The sequence below is a fragment of the Echiichthys vipera genome, assembly GCF_963691815.1.
Source record: "Echiichthys vipera genome assembly, chromosome: 13".
Classification (NCBI taxonomy): domain Eukaryota; kingdom Metazoa; phylum Chordata; class Actinopteri; order Perciformes; family Trachinidae; genus Echiichthys; species Echiichthys vipera.
In genome coordinates, this window is record NC_139838.1 from 12,458,326 (window position 1) to 12,475,355 (window position 17,030).

At 41.4% G+C, this 17,030-nt stretch overlaps 1 protein-coding gene across 1 annotated transcript in view; it reads right to left on the reverse strand.

Annotated features, from left to right (window-relative positions):
• The window catches only part of adgrb2 (adhesion G protein-coupled receptor B2), a gene marked incomplete at both ends in the record, with an annotated part of 161,663 nt that overhangs the window by 37,372 nt on the left and 107,261 nt on the right, over positions 1 to 17,030 (reverse strand). The window contains 5 exons of the mRNA XM_083925470.1: positions 2,168 to 2,234; positions 4,047 to 4,116; positions 6,766 to 6,916; positions 7,409 to 7,511; positions 7,880 to 7,983. Of these exons, the coding sequence (XP_083781596.1) occupies positions 2,168 to 2,234; positions 4,047 to 4,116; positions 6,766 to 6,916; positions 7,409 to 7,511; positions 7,880 to 7,983 (495 nt within the window). The remainder of the gene's footprint in view (positions 1 to 2,167; positions 2,235 to 4,046; positions 4,117 to 6,765; positions 6,917 to 7,408; positions 7,512 to 7,879; positions 7,984 to 17,030) is intronic.

A 17,030-nucleotide genomic window follows, 5' to 3' on the forward strand; every position in this document is an offset into this window, starting at 1 on the left:
ATTTGTGCTGACTAACTTAACAATGAAAATAAAAACACTTACTGCCTCTCATCCTGGCTTCTCTTACTTATGAGGAGCCCATAGTTAAGCCTGCAAAACATCTGGCCATAGTGACCCAGTGACTACGGTTATTTTAGTCACAGGCAAAGAAAGATCTGAGCCAAAGCTTGTCACATGTAGACCTCTTCCACTCTGAAATCCTGCCCATCTGGAAGATTTTCTACGCTGCCGAAATATTCCTTCTAATCCTGATTTCCTACATTCATCTGTTCTCTTTCTTCCACCTTTCTCTGTAGAGTCTCAGTTTGGTTATTCATCTGCTAGTGTTCTTTGGGATGTCAGTAGTGCATTAGCAATAAATTACATTCCCGCTCTAGTGCATACCTACATTTACTGTGAATGCAATGGATTCCTATTCTTATCAAGGTCCTAAACTGAATGTCTGCTTGGATTTCTTCCTTCGTCTGTCACCAAAAAAAAGCTTCTGGCTAGGCAGAAACATTTTATAGATTTAATACACTGTGGCTAGAAATCCTTAAGAAAGAGCTCAGTAGTTGAGCAGTTAAATTTCATGTGGTCAGTTGAATTTTCACTTTTTGCAGCTCTTGCAGGAGCTGGATTTTTACTTGAAGCCTATCTCTTTCTTTGCTTACATCTACAGTACATCTGGCAGCTTTTGCAATGTGTATAAAAAAAACCTTGTATCTCCTTTCTTCCTTCTCCTGTGTGTTGCTGCTGACAACTACCAGATTGTGAGAGCACTATTGTCATGCCAGTCATGTCTGGCCCCGGCTTTGTGAGTCAGCGTCATTCTGCTCTGCTATTTGCCCAGGGCCAGGTTCATTAATTAGAGAAGAGTCCAGTGGGAAGATCTGTGTTTCTCTGCCCGACATCCCACTCGCATTACAGATGTTTTTTAGAGTGGGGCCCCAGCAACAACACAGGGGGGCCGGGGATCATTACATAGCAGCTGGGATGTGGCGTGTATATCGACATTATGGAGGTGGAAATGGTGGAAAAAATGGAAATATTCCAAGAATCACCAGACACTGACACACAATGTATGATTTTAGAGTGTGTACAGGTTTTGGGAGTGTGAACTTGCAGACCAAGTGGTAGTTTGCTGCGTTTTCTGGCTATGTAACCTTTTAATAATTAGTATTGAAAGCCACTTCATTATCATAAACATGCATATTCAACACTATAAAATCAAGCATTCCCTCTCGTACCAGAGTATCAAACTGCCACTCTTTTGTCAGGAATTTTCTTCAAAAACTGCATTTCACTCTGCACACCTGGGCTTGCTCTGATCTATGCTTCCTTTCTGACGTGTGCTATACAAGCTTGTATGCAAGAAACACGGACATAAAAGCCTAATGCATGAGCAGACTCACAACAACCGCAGAAGCCAACGATTACCAAACTAAAGTTTAGTACCCCATCCAGACTTATTAAGCTTAGTGGTACGAAATATCAGCCCAAGGATTCATTTAGGAGGAATTAGTTAATCCTAGAAACAGCCACATACAGCAGCACACAACAACAAATGATTAAAACACCACTGAGATGCAATCAATGCACTCAGTTTTGCTGCTGAACAATAAAGACTTAGATTTTCTTGTACATGTCTCATACCAGTTGGTAAAAGCACACAGAGGACGCATTATCATGATTGTGGTGCACACTGAGTCATGGGGGAAGGGTGGGTGGGGGAATGCGGGGGACTCAGCTGAAGTTGCTTTAAAGTTCCCATTTTATACTCATTTTCAGGTCCGTACTTTTATAATGGGGTTTCTACTGGATCATGTTTACATTAATGTGTAAAAAAAACACAGTACCCCCAACCCCCCCAAAAAACACAGTCTACTCTGATTGGTCAACAAGTGCATCTTTGCTTTTATCGTCATTGCAGCCAGGGAATGACTATAGTATAGTTGTGACATCACAACCGTACAGAAGTCCAGACGGCACACAACTAGTATTCAGTTTCTGAATACTAGTTGTGTGCATTTCTATGTGGATTGAGCGTTTTGATACTCTCACAGTATTTATATAGCACCTCAACCTGCTTCATACATGGGAATCTCACTTTTAATATTAAGGGGCCTTTGGCTGTGACTGGTGAGAGAGGGAGGCAGATTGGTCTGAAAGTGAAGAATAGACTTACCAATACAATGACAGCAGCAGGTCCAACAAAGGCATAAAGCAGACCACCCTCCAAGGACAACCAGCAGCTAGAGAAAAAGAAACAAAAAAGCGTTTTGAGCACAAAATCACAGGACTAATGGTGTATATAACATTACTTTAACACATTCAGGTCCCACATTTCACTTGTGGTGAGTGCCAAGCACTTCACCTCAACAAGTAGAGTACACAACCAATTAGGGATCTTGAATTTCCTAAGTGAGGGATAAAGCAGCCATATCTATTTCAATGGGTAAATGCCTCTTTCTGTAAATATTGCCGTCAGTGCTGAGCAAATCTATTATCTACATTATCTAAAACATACCCCCAAACTGTAAATGCTCTTGTGAAAATTTCAGTGGTATGGAAGCTACTGAGACTTAATGAGTTTAAATGTGTCCTCCAGTGATGTCATCAGCGCATTGAAACCCCTCTGTTGTAATTGCAGCTCGATAAAAAGGAAGATGAAAATACACGTCCCTGAAGCTAATGTGCAGTCATCGTATTAATGAGACGTTGAGTTAAGTAAGAGGGAATGTGTTGAGTCCATTACACCCTCGACTGGATAGCAGAGCTTTTTGTGGATAAGTGCAACATATAGTTATCAATAGTGCTTTTTCAATGTGCTGCTCCCATGTAAACAATTGTAACCCTAACCCATCCATAACAGGCTTTACATATGGCCATTAAAAGGTCTTGAATATTATTTTGACTCATTATCTCATTATCAATCTTACATATGGACTTCACTACACAGTTACAGTTCTAAAGAAGCACTTTAGCTGAGTTTTTGACTGTTTACCTCAAAAATACATAGCAGTGTTTTCCTACTTTAATTTAGACTGGTCCTCATTTAGTCATTAACAAAGACCATAGTCCCCCTAAAAATGGCTGTATCATTCATTTGTGTAAGCAGTTTATTATGACCCATATTTACATTTATTGTTAGGCGGTGACTTCTAGTGGCTTCAGTAATTATAACAGGAAAAGGAGGAAGTCAGGTGACATCAACAGCTTCAAAGTCCGCGTAGGGATGAGTTTGCGGTGTGGATGAAACATATATTTATTTAAACTTAACTAACTTATGTAACAAACTTGTGTAAACCCAAACCAGAATCTTTTCCTTAACCTTCCCAAGTAGTATTTCAGTTCAGAAGGGTGAACCATGTGTTTGAAATTGTGCCTGTACTACAATGTGAGCCTTTGGCTAGTACTCTCCAATGGTCATATACGTCGTTTTGGGATTCATTGGCAAACAACCTATTCTGTTCAGGTATGAGGATGTGTTGCATGAATAAGTTCCAGATATATACATCCGATTTTGTTTTTTTGAGAGGCTTTAATGTGTTTTTAATATAATCTCGATAACCCCTCTTACAAATGTCTTAAAACTCATTCTCTTGTGTCCATTAAATGATTAACATATACAGTATGTGTTCTGTATGTCACAAAGTGCATGCTGGAGCAAGCTTCAGTCCCCCTGTGATACAGAATAGGATTATGCGGTGACAGACATTGGATGGATAGATGGATGGAGAAAAACTGATTTTTGATAGAAATAATGTGTAAAAATATGAGTTTATATATTCAGCTGTTTAGACTTGCGGCATCCACCAAATCAATAACCACCTCTGGTAAGTTGCAAAAAGGTGCATCAAATACAAATTTATGAAACAGACCTCAGCTTGAAACCTCCAGTTGAAAATAGGAGGGAAAAGTATTTTAAACAGCAATGGCAGAACTTGGGTATGCTTTGAATGGACAATGGGCAACGGATGGTGCTGTGCTGATATTGAGTGATGATTTCCAAATCCAGTTGTTGGGTGTGATTGGTGTGAAGGGAGCAAGGGAGCTATACTCACTAGCTGGCTGTGCCATAACCTCTTGCTCTGGTGAAACCCACTGACACTGCAACAACTAGGGCTGGAAGACCTGCAGAGAGAGAGAGAGAGATAGAGATAGAGAGAGAGAGAGAGAGAGAGAGAGAGAGAGAGAGAGGGGGACAGAGAGAGACAGAGAGAGAGAGAGAGAGAGAGAGAGAGAGAGAGAGAGAGAGAGATCAAAAGGGTGAGACAAAGGATAAAAGGAAGCCTTAATGGGGACATGAAGCATGTCGGCCAAATAAGATTCTCCAGTGCGAACAACTCCATATGGCTCTTCCCATTCGAATGCTAAGCAGCCATGCAATAGCTTGTAACGTGTGCATGGGTGATTGAAACTGACTCAGTGCTCTGTAGGTAAGCCTAAGTGCGCTGCATGTGCTCTCTGACACACAGGTCTAGTACAGACATGGAAACTGGGCGTACATCCCAGTTCCCTGCAGAGATGGAAGCTCTGATATTCATTTCAGGAAATTATTGTGTACATTAACGCTGACATAGGTGATCCACAAATGCAGCATGCCTGTTAGTGAGCTCCATGAGTGTGAGCATGTGAGACTAAAATAGAGTTCATGAAATTGTCAGGCAAAGCTAGGAGTGGTCAATAAGTTATGCATTAATTAGCTAAATCAATCAGTGTGTGTGTGTGTGTGTGTGTGTGTGTGTGTGTGTGTGTGTGTGTGTGTGTGTGTGTGTGTGTGTGTGTGTGTGTGTGTGTGTGTGTGTGTGTGTGTGTAAATGAGAGGGGAAAAAGAGTGAAACTGAGTGGCACAGAGTGGGTGCCAAAAAAAGAAGGAAATATGTTGGGTTCCGTAATGAGCTTGGCTCTGAAATATTCATGTAATTAACAAAGCTGTGATTATGGCTGTGGATGAAAAGCAATTAGAAAAAGTCACATTAAAATTAACAAATAAGATGGTGGGGAGCCAGGCCCTTCCACTATCCGGCAAGTTTCAATTAGACAACAACAACAACATCAATCTAGTGTTCACTAGTATATAATACGATAAATAACTCACCTTTACATTACGAATGCATACTCTACTGCTAATCTAACACAGATCACAGTCACACCCCAAATCTCCTGTTCCTATGGCAACCAATTTCAATCACATCGTTTGGGGAGAAAATTGGCAAATGGACGTGGAAAGGATAAGCTGTTTGATCTATTTCACTCTGCTCGACTGTCTCATGCATTTCATGTGCAAGTGTAGCGGATAATTATATTGCTGCCACCGGGTACACACACACACACACACACACACACACACACACACACACACACACACACCCACACACACACACCCACACACACACACACACCCACACACACACACACACACACACACAGAGTCATTATCTCTCTATCTCTGATTGTACAAGAATCTATACATTCTCCCTCTTCTATATCAGGTAAGGGCATCGGAGTCTTGGCAGATTAGACTGGTAGGATCAATATCGAGTGAAATGAAAAGACTGATGGTGTTAGAGGCTGTGTTTGTAGTTTCTACAGAATATCTCCTAGCATCTTGCCAGTGCTATGCAGATGTTATCATTTTGATTATCCTTGAACTATCCCTGGTGCCTGTTGCATCCAGCTGGAGTACACCGCAAGGACAGTATAATAGAGTGACATGGAAGGTGAATGGAACACAGGTGATGTACATCTGAAAGGATATTATTGTTCCTCTGAATATAGACTTTTGCCTTTTGTGACTCTGTAGACTGTAATGAATGTCTTGCAAATCGAGTCCTTGAAGCAGCTAATGATAGTATACAGCAAAGAGAAATGGGATATAGTAAAGAGGAAATTAATGTTATTAAGCATTACGCAACCAACACTTTCAATGCTACAGCATAATAATCTGTTCCATTTTCATATTAAAAAAGAAACTGTCACACATTTGTGTCAGACAACAGTGGTTCAATTAGCTTGTAACTCATGAAAGTGTCTTCATTTGGTATGCTGAAAACCCTCTGGCACACAAAGATAGTTCAGATTTCCAGTAAAAGTAATGGCAGAAACATTTGCCTACATGCTGAATACCACTATGATACTGAATAGTCTCTTCCAAAATGCAGTAAGCAAAAAATGTCAAGCCATTAACCCACAATGCACTGGCAAGCTAGATACTGATGCGTATGGAGGTTGTTGCAAAGCAAACTTAATGAAGTCCTTGAGTATGCGGGGTCAACATTTTCATGCATGCACAGGAATGTAAAGTCATGCTGAGTTAATATTGGCAACATAGAAAAAGGTTACTACTGTACCGTACCATTCATTCATTTATTACGGCATGTTTACATTGGACACATTGCGAGTGTTTTGCACAGTGTGATTACACAAAGTCAAAGCAAAGATGCAAATTTGGGAACAAATGATGCGGGTGTTCACAAACGTTGGAAGAAAAAATGATGGTAGCCGTCTATTGGCACACAGAGCTCTATGATAGCATCTCATATTTGTACACAGACTGGACGAAAAGGGAGAGTGTTTTGATAAAATTAAGCAAGGAAGTTGGACTACGGGGTAAGCTCTTTGAAATTCTGTTGGGTTCCACACTGCTACACTGTTGCATCTCGTGCTATAACACAAATTATCTAAATCAATCAAACTTTTGCTAGTAATTCAAAGCAATGCATATGCTTGCTTCCTATGTGAACACGCCAGTACATAGTTCATCATCACATGAAGACTCACCCCAGCCGAGGCACAGAAAACGCTTACGAATGAGTCGTGACCTCATTTTGCCAATAACGGCCAGGTAGGACTGCCACGCCTCCGTCAACACCCAGCAGAATGATGCCAAAAAGAAGAAATGCAGGAAGGCAGCAGTCACAGTACAGAGACCCTGAGGAGAAAAATAAAGTCAGTGAGATAGAAAGATTATAAAAACAGTTGGAGACGTTTCACAAAAAAAGGAAAGAAAGGTAGTTTTGCGAGAGGTGTCATAATAATTCATATTGAACTATTGAGCAGAGAGAAATGAAACCTCTGGAAAAATGATGTGGACAAAGCTAACAAGGGCGATGTGATAAAGCACATATTGTTCAGAAGAATAGGAGTTCAACCTGGCTCTGCTGTGTTCCCCATTTTGATCCATAATGACCACTATACAGTGCAGTCCTGCTTAGTCAGAGTACTCAGTGCTCTTTTCGCCATGCGGGCCTACCACTTTGACAACTCCACTGTATGAACCTCATCTACAATTCCATTTCTAGGCATTAATAACAGCCTGATCAAGAGTTCCATTACCAGAATCATAAATGTGTTGTTTACTATGGAAATCCAGTTGCAATGTGTATGAATGGAATTTTCTCTCTGTTTTTTTTCTCTCACTCACCTTGCTGAGTGTTTGAGATTGTCCCACCAAAATCAATAAGTTGGAGGCCAAGATAGAGAGGCAAAAATTCACCAAGATGATGGATCGCTCCGAACGTATATACCTACAGAGTAGAGGGGATGAGAGAGAGTGACAGAGAGAGGGAACAGACATATGAGATAAGTATTAATGACAGATTGATGGACTGAATTGCATCTTTTTGGACTTTGGACAGAGTCATTAGCTTGATTTCGCCATCTGTCATGTGTTCAACCAAAAAAACTAATCAGCACCCCCCTGCTGTACTTGAACCATTTGTTCCTTATCAGGCCTCATTGGAGTTTTGGCAGAGCAGAGGACACATGCAAACTGCACTTTCTGTGTATTGGTAGGAGCCTGAATCGGGAGAAAAATGCCGACTATCTGCACAGGGGATTTGTGAGTATAGAGACAGGCGTTATTATGTATGTATTTGTGTTTGTGCAAATATACCTCCAGAAGGCAGCGTAGATTAGCAGCAGGATGAGCAGAGCAGTGCAGGAGACCCCGCAGCCCACCATGAGGGGCACAGAGGGCATGCTGGTAGGACCCATTTCCTGAGGAGAATGAAAATGAAGACAAGGGACGGTAGGGGGGAGGGGTAGGGGGGAGGGGTTGGGGGGGGGGGGTAGATAGTTAATATTTACTGCTACTTAATGTACCAAACCCAAATGATTTTCTTTTGTTGACAAATGACATATTCTTCTAACAAACCAAAGAAAGCACACACTCTGCTAGCTACTATGATCCACTAGCTGCAGCTTTATATGATAGGTGGGTTTAACTACTCACCCCAAATCACATTTGATTGGATACATTTACGGATACATTTCCAAGTTCAAAGTGACTCATCAAAAACATTGTAACGTTTGAAAGTAAGAGAAAAGTGCTGGGACAGGACCTGTACGCATTACACATACATGCATTATTAGAGCTGCCTATGATCCAAACTTAGTCCATACAGGGACTTGACAAATTGACCCCCTTGTTTCCATCCCAAGTCCCCATGGACTGAGTTACTGTCCCATGTACAGTGAAATAACTGAACAAGTAACATGGCAACACAAAACTAGGACTTCCCATCTTTACACTGGCAGTAAATATAGCATTACGATAAAGTTACTATTGGTTTTATAGAAATGATACCATAGACCCGCCCTCAATGAGCATTATGTTAATCTTCTTTTCGCCATCGTTCTAAAAAAGTTATCCCTCCACATGCTTGCTCATTGCTCTCGTTTGTATACCTTTTGTGGATTAGATGACTTTTCATTTTATTTTCTTGCATTTTAACAACACTTGAGTTAACAAGCCCCTATGGGTTTTCTTTTTCTTTTTTGGCAGTTTTCCAAGCCTTTATTTAATAGGACAGTCATGAAATGGGGTGAGAGAGAGAGGGGGAGACATGCAGCAAAGGGCTGCAGGTCGGAGTCGAACACTGCCTCGAGGACCTTCAACCTCTTTACATGGGGAGACTGCTCTAACCACTCTGCCACATATTTTAAAATTTCCTTTGTATGTATTTGTTATAGATGTTGCCTTTGTTTTTCAGTTTGTTTTTTATTGTGCAAATAAATATATTTTTAAAAAATGGTCGGCCTAACCACTAAAATGTGCGGTTACAGGAAAATGCGTCCTCATGTGGACTGGTCCTTATTCAGCAAGGCTGTGTCAGTGCTTCAGAATGGCTGCACCCATTATTATTCTGCTACAGGGAAAAAAGTATTTTGGCCAACCAATCAGAATTGTCTTGTACGGCACTAAACCCAGGATGCAGCAACAGAGCCCTTGCAAAAAAATGTTGCGTGACATATCCGAACAATGGCAGGATGCACCCAACTAGTAATGGTTGTGGTCTTATAATGTATTATGGTTAAAATAATGCATAATGAAGGACATGCAGCTTTGAGTGACAGGTGGGTGCCATCACAGGTGGCTGGCATAAACTGTAGGCTTCATTTGGACCGCCTCATCTCCAACCACACTCTACCTCTTGGCCAATTTTTGGATTAGCAGGCAGTTTCAGACCCTGCCAAGAGGGTGACGGCAGAGCCACCCACTTGGAGCTCAATTTTGGCTCTCCAGAAACCTATGGGTGACGTCAGAGGCTATATACATATTTTATACAGTCTATGGCTTATACCCACAGTCAGAGTATGACTTTGAGTTAGACTATATTAAGGTAACCAACCAGTTGCCAAGGTAGAGAATGTAGAATGGGAGCCCGCTGTGCACCTACATTTTAAAATTGCACATGCACAAGGGTATGAGCAGTAGACCATACAGCATAATTAAGCAATTTAGGTCATGATGTACAGCGGACCCTGGCTTTGCTTCTCTCCTGAGGTGTACCTTTGAAAGGATGAAGAACAGACAAATGAAACCATGTGGAGAGCATACACCCCGTCGTGTCCCAAATGGGCTTAATGTTTGGCCTGCTTTTAAGTTCTCAATCACACAATTTACCCCAATTTACCTCCTAGGGTGGCTAGCTGTCCCTTTCATTGGAAGATTTATCACTGCTAACACTGCACAAGGTGTCTTTTATAGCAACCAAAGTACATACTTGCACACAAAGGCATGTCCAGGCAGATGTGCCAAATAATTTAAAGTCTCTGTTTTAAGCCATGGGAATGTGTTTGTGTCTATTCAAGATGAGACGAAGGCAGGGGAGAAAAAGCAAGAGAGAGAGGACTTTAGAAAGGAATAAAGAATGCAAACTGAAAAGAAGGAGTAGGAGAGAAATTCAGAGAAAGATATGGAGTGGGGAGAGTTAAGGACAACTAAGAGAAAGCAAAGAGTAGGAGGGCTAAGAAATATAGAGAGAGAGGGAGAAAAAAACGAGACAGTTAAAGCACCTCTTTTAGTGGTTTTCCCTGGCACATCAAAGGAAGCCAATTTCTCCAGAGGAAAGTCGAATAGGCTGGAATACCAATTTGATGTGCACAGACAAAGACACTGGGAGGAGAATGGAGGTGAAATATAATCAAAACCGCCTCATAAGAAAGGAGAGACCCACAAAAAAGAAAAAAAGAGGGGATATGACAATCTGCTTCAGGAAAGGCCTAGGAGGAGAGTGGGAGACAACAGAGACTAAGTGTGTTTGATATTTTGTAGAGAGGAAGGTCAAAGGATAGACAGGCATTTGTGTTTTTTTGCAGTCAGACAGATCAAACATGCTGGATGCACGAGAAATGCAAAGTGCGCACACACGGCAGTTGAATAACCTTTTCTCTCAGTCTCCTTAAGTTTGTCTTGAATTAGCCACTACCAGACAAGTAATGGAATAAATCATATTCAAACTTGTAATTTAATCAATATGCTTCCACAAGTTGTCCCTCATTGTGTCAATTTGTCTAGCAGTGTTTTCTTAATTGGTACGTTGAGGTTATGTGTGCATGATGAGATTAAGCGTCTAATTTCATAACGTGGCACGATGCTACAGAGGAGGAAATGGAAAAAACAAAACAAGGAAACGCCCACACATGTACAAGATATCAGGCCTGAGGCTACAATGTCACACAAATGCCCTGCCCTAGCGATCTTATGTTGCAGTGGGATAAGGTTTGTGCATGTGTTTTGTGTGTGCGCGGTATGTGTGTGAGAGGAGAGAAAGACTGAGAGATTAGAAAGAGTGTGCTGAGGCTCTGCTTTATATGGCCAGGCTCCCCTGGGCAGCTTGGCTACCATGTGATAGAGAAGATAGCTATTTTCAGCTCAGGAAGTTTAACCTACTTATCTCCTCTCACTGACACTCCTCCCTCCACTCCTACCTATCCTGCTACCACCCTCGTCCCTCCCCTTTCTCTTCCCTCTATGTGTTTCCCATTCTTACCCCACTTGCTCCCTAACTCTTACTCACTTCTCAGCAGTGGGTATCTCCACTTTCTCCTCTTTCTATTCATGTTCAGCTGTAGCTCCACACTTATTTTCCATTAACTCTTCCATTAATTCTCTGTTGAAAGGAAAAAATAATGCACCTGTTCCAAGAGGTTCGGAAAATACATCCCGTATGAGGACACACACTACTCCAACAGTTACTGGAACCAATTCATATGAAGGTTTGGTTGATTAAGAATACTTTGTAAAGGTTAAGGGATGGATTGTGGTCATGGTTAAAATAAGACTTAGACTCTAAAGCCATGCTAGCTCCTCTGTGAGGCTGTACTAAGGCTACATCAACACTTAGGGCCTGTGTCCACATACAGGAGTGTGTTTTTCCTGAGTGCCAGCGTCTTTTTTCAATTGTTCCCAATGAGGAGAGGAGGCTGCCACTAGTTGTTGCTGGTGAGTGTTCTGTTGTAAGCTTGTGCCAGTGCCATGCTAGCACCCTTCTGCCAGAAAGAAATTTGATCTTGACACAAGCCTTTATATGTTTTTGTTAAAATGCATAACTTTTGCTGCCATAAGCCTGGCGTCCAGACTCCTCAGGCGATTTAGAACCCCTAAAACAGAGAGCAGTGACACATCCTAGTCTGGACTGACAGAAACAAGAGACTTTTTAAAAACGATGACGCAGACACTAATGTACTCTTCAAAGAGATTGGGCTTATCATTATCAGTCATGTCATGCCCTTTTAAAAATAAAAAATGTTCATGTTAAAAAAAAAGGATACAAAAGTATACAAAATTAAATTAGTTTAACAAATAAGAGAGAGAAAAACAACAACAACAAAAAGAAAACATTAACTGATTCGTCAAACCCCTAACACGTGACCTTTTTCCAGAGAAAACAAATGCCATCAGCGTCAGCCATCAGCCATTGACTGCCCATGGTTAATTCAACATGGGTAACAAATTACAGCAGTTTCTGACCTTGTTGTCAATGGTAGCAGCTGATATGCAGTTTAATTAAAAACTTTATGCACCTACTGCCAACATACGCAGGTGCTGGGCTATTGTGTACAGAGGCGTATGAGCCCTACCATACCGAGCTTACACCAACAAGTGCATGAAAAATGGAAATGGTTATAAAATGACAACATATTAGTGTGGACATATTCTTATGCACAGTGGTGCTTTGAGCTAAATGCTAATGTCAGCATGCTTACGTCCTCACAATGATGCTAACATTGTCACGCTGCGGTGAGGTCTGTCCTGTCTTTGGGTTTTTTGTCTTGTGAATTTCCTGTTTTATTTTGAAAGATAACTCTCCTCTCGTTCCAGGTCACTTGCTCTTCCTCTTGTGTCACCGGTCTGACGTCATTCCCTGTTTCCCGATTGTTTCCACCTGTGGTTCCCCTCCCTTCATGTGTATAAAGTCTGTGTCTTCCCCCCTGTCCCGTTGCCAGATTATTTCGTACCTTACGCGAATGTATCCAGCGTTTTTCCACAGTCTTGTTCATGCCATCGAGTTCATTGTTTCCACGTTCAGGTGTTTGTATTCCTTGTTTAGTCATAGTGAGTTTAACCTTTTTGAATTTTCTTGTATCCTTTGTTATTTCATCCTGGCTGGAGCGACCTTGTTTAATTACTTATTTCGTTCACTTTGTCTTTTGTAATTCCTCCTGTACGGAGCGATTTAGTTTAGAGATTATTTTGTTAACTTTGCCTTTTGTTTTTTCCTCCTGGACGGAGCGACTTTATTTTGTACTTTGTTTTATTACTAGCAATTTTCGTTTTGTTCCTCCTGTGCGGAGTGATATTTTTGTTTGTGGCTTTTTGCTCTGTGCCACGTTCTTGTCGTCAAGCAAATAAATTCAGCGTTAATCCGCGAACCTCCGCATCTGAGTCCTCATTCCTGCCTTGGCCTGACAAACATTCTGATGCGAACCGGGTGTGTTACCATGTTGACGTCTTAATTAAGTGTGCAAGCATGCTAAAATTTACAGCTGAGGATTATGGGAATGTCATAGTTTTGCAGATATTTGGTCATAAATGAAATTGCTGGAGAACTTTTTTGTAGAAAAGAAAGGCTCTAGAAACCCAGTGTATGCTATTTTTCCTGCACCAGAGAGCAAATGCTGATCCATATGGGTTGGATGAGTATACTGTATAAGCGACTGTAATCTAACATGTTAGCCTATCAACTTAAATGTGACAAATGTTGCCCCCGAGTGGCCAAATTAATCTGTTAATGCAGTTTAAAGGTTAGGGAGAGATGTTGAGGGATGGTAGGAAATAGAATGAAAACAGCTTGTCCAAATTACATGCTTGTTGAACCATCCACACCAACCTCTTAAGAGGTTTTATGGAGGGATAAAAGCACATTACTTCCACCTTTGCTTTTGAGAGGGAACGGTCATAACTCGGCCCATTTCAGGTTAGGTAAACACACTGTAGGTCATTTCATATATTTGAGCACACACCTGATTTTGCTGTTTTCGAATGAGGTAAATTCATGGGTATTCATAAACACATAGTTTGGTATTTTTGCAGTGTGTCTCAATCCCACGTAGGCTGAAAATGCTAATGAAATGCTGAATGATTCTTGTAAAGATGGCATTTTCAAAATTCAGCAGTCATATGCTCCTTTGGTCCCCACACAGGTGCAGGTATAATAACACACTTGTACACACACACACAGACTGCCACTGCCACTGCAGTGATGTAAAACTCCACATCCTGCTAATCTAATGTTCCTGCTATTCATTTGCCAGTTTTACTGCCATGGCACTAGGTACATACTGCCCGGGATATGCTTCAACCAATTCAATTCAGCAGACCCCTCGAAGGTTTAACTTGACAGGCTCTGGCTTCAAGACAAACCATACATCTGCTGTCAGTGTGTGACAACCTGAAGAGCTGACATAGTGACTTAAAATGTAACGTCATCATCTCAAACGCTGGCCCTTTGCTGGTATTTTATTACACACCTATTTGAGGTTTACTGCCTGTTAAAGCAAAATGTATAAGCTAAAAAACAGGCCTTATGCAACGCATAGTTCTTAAGTAAAGTTAGCAGCAACACAATACAGCCTTCTTCAGAGCTACTGTCAAAACGGCCTTGGTCCAATGATAGATTGGCCTTGTTGGTTCACACAAATCTTGTCAAATTTTAATTATACGTTTTCCAAAAGGACATTACCCTCTAATATTCTAAAAAAAAGCATAAATTCTAAAAAAACAAATTCTTCTTAATGTTTCTGCTTTATTTATTATGTTACTACTTAACTACCTCCGTAACAAACTTTGTTCATTTAAAAAAAGTCACTGTTGACTTTTTCACATTAAACAGGAACAATGGTCTCCTGGGTTCTGTTGTGTATTTATTTGACCCATACACCACCCCCAGACCACCTCCCTACACATGCGCTCTTATACTATGTCATGTTACTTCCTCTTTTGCTCCCGTGATAATTAATTCAGCCACTAGAGGACGCCGCCTTTTAACAATAAAAGGCAATAGTAAATTTGGGTTGTAATGAGCTTCTTCCACAATGTACCTATACAGCCATATTTTTATGAGGACGATCTGCCTCTACTGTATGCTTTGGACACAATTTGTATTTCACACAAGAACAAACAAAATGAATCACGTCTTGACACCTGCTCATGATTGGAAATAGCAATTCTTGGACTGTGTCAAAAATGCCACCAGAGTCAAAAAAACCACTTTCTCCCACAGTTTAGAAATATCTTATTACCAAATATATCTGTCACACCCACACTCAGACATTATGCATCTTCACCCAGAGAATCAAAGCTAAATTGTTTCACCTGTTTACTCTCTCTCATCATCTCCCTTGTCACTAACTAACCTTCAATTAATGTGATGAGGGATCCAAAGATTCAAATGCAATTCCACAAAGAGTCCCCCCCATAAATTTTTAGCCATCCCCATCTTTTAATTACAGTTGACAAGTGCAAGATATTTGCATACTGTAACCTTGAAGACTTGCTCCATCTAGGGCAGGCCTTGTTTTCTTTCTAAACAATGTTTCCAGTTCAGTTTTAATATGTTAACATATGAGCTGCCATCCTGTCGTGCCTCAGTCATCCCAATCGTTCTTGCACTGTTAAATCAGGCTCTTTGGCCATTAATTCTAAATAACAGACTAAGCTGTGAGATGTTTTCATTCTGATTAGCTGCCTGTGAGTGCTAATGACAGGTGAGGAAGCTCAAGTAGATCCAATCATTTCATGAGAATGACTGGGCTAAAAGCAGTTTGGCTGGCAGGTGAAAGAAGCTGCAAGAAATCCTTCACAGAAGCATCAGAGATCACTTCACTCTTGCTTTGATGCATTAATTGCCTTAAAAATGAGTTATGGGAATGTAGAAGGCACCCCCCCTCCCCCTAGCCAGTGTGTGTGTGTGTGTGTGTGTGTGTGTGTGTGTGTGTGTGTGTGTGTGTGTGTGTGTGTGTGTGTGTGTGTGTGTGTGTGTGTGTGTGTTAGATAAGCACAAGCCTTGAATCCCACACTATGAAAACAAGTTTGAGAGATGCACTTGATAACTGTGATCAATTTCCATATCAACTAGGACAAGCAGCCGTATGTGCTACAGTATAACTCACTTGATTAACCTGAGGCAAAAAATGTTAAACTGACTTTTATAAAGCCAATACCTCCTTCAAGTCCAAATCCCATGATCCCTATGAGCGCTGCAGAGGCAATGAGTCCAGACATATCTGTAAGGTTTGTGTTCCCACTGCAGACATTTTGGAAATTCAGTGGCTTGGGTTACTGTATGGCTTCATGACCTCAGTCAATCAACTCCTCTTTCGCCCTCTCTCCTCTGTTTCTCTGAGGTTACAACCTCTGTCTTGTGTCTGATAGTGAAGGTCTCTCTCTCTCTCTATAGACACACACACAGCAGAACACACATATACACACACACACACACGGAAATCTCAGAGGCTATAGAAAGTAAACAGGATTAACTGGCTATCCCTCGCTCCACTGTAAACGGCCTGTAATGGCAGCACTGCTTCTAAATCCCTCCATCTCTTTCTCTCCCCCCTCCTCCCTCCCTTTTCTATTAAACATGGAGGTTAATCCTCAACCCCCCTTGTCCCTAGCGCCATGGCCCAGGATAAGCTGTCAGAGCTGGGCTGCTGATACTTAGCTCTGGTCCAACAGCCACACAGCATAGACAAAGCACACGAGTATGCGTTTACGTCTTTACGTGAGCATTTTTGTGTGTGCACACATGCCTGTGTGCGAGGGTGTATAAAAGTGAAAACATCCATACCTAGTTGTCTGTGTTCGCATGTCTGAATGTGACTGAGTTTTTAATGTGTTACAAAAATCCAATCTGTCTCCCCCTCCTCTTTTATGGAATCCAATCTCCGCTGGAATAAAAAGCCAACTCTGGAGGGCCCTAAAGCAACAAAGTGCACTCAGCGCGGGCCACAATTGCTCCTGACTGAGACCCATGGACATAAACACACTGACCCATACCTTCCAGTCCTCAGCACTGGGTCTAATGGTTGAACCGGAGGCTGAATGATGAATCACTAATGACTAACTCACTCTTCACAGTTACAACAAATGTCAAAGAAAAAGTCAATGTGTTTTCCCTCCTAGCCCTCTTTCACTAAACACGGCCAACCTGCTTCCTGTGGAAAAAGCACAAGTCAATATACAGTTGGAGGAGGAGTCACAGGAACCAGAAATCACTGCTGGAGTGAGCCTTTCAGCTTATAGGTTGCAGCCATTGTGT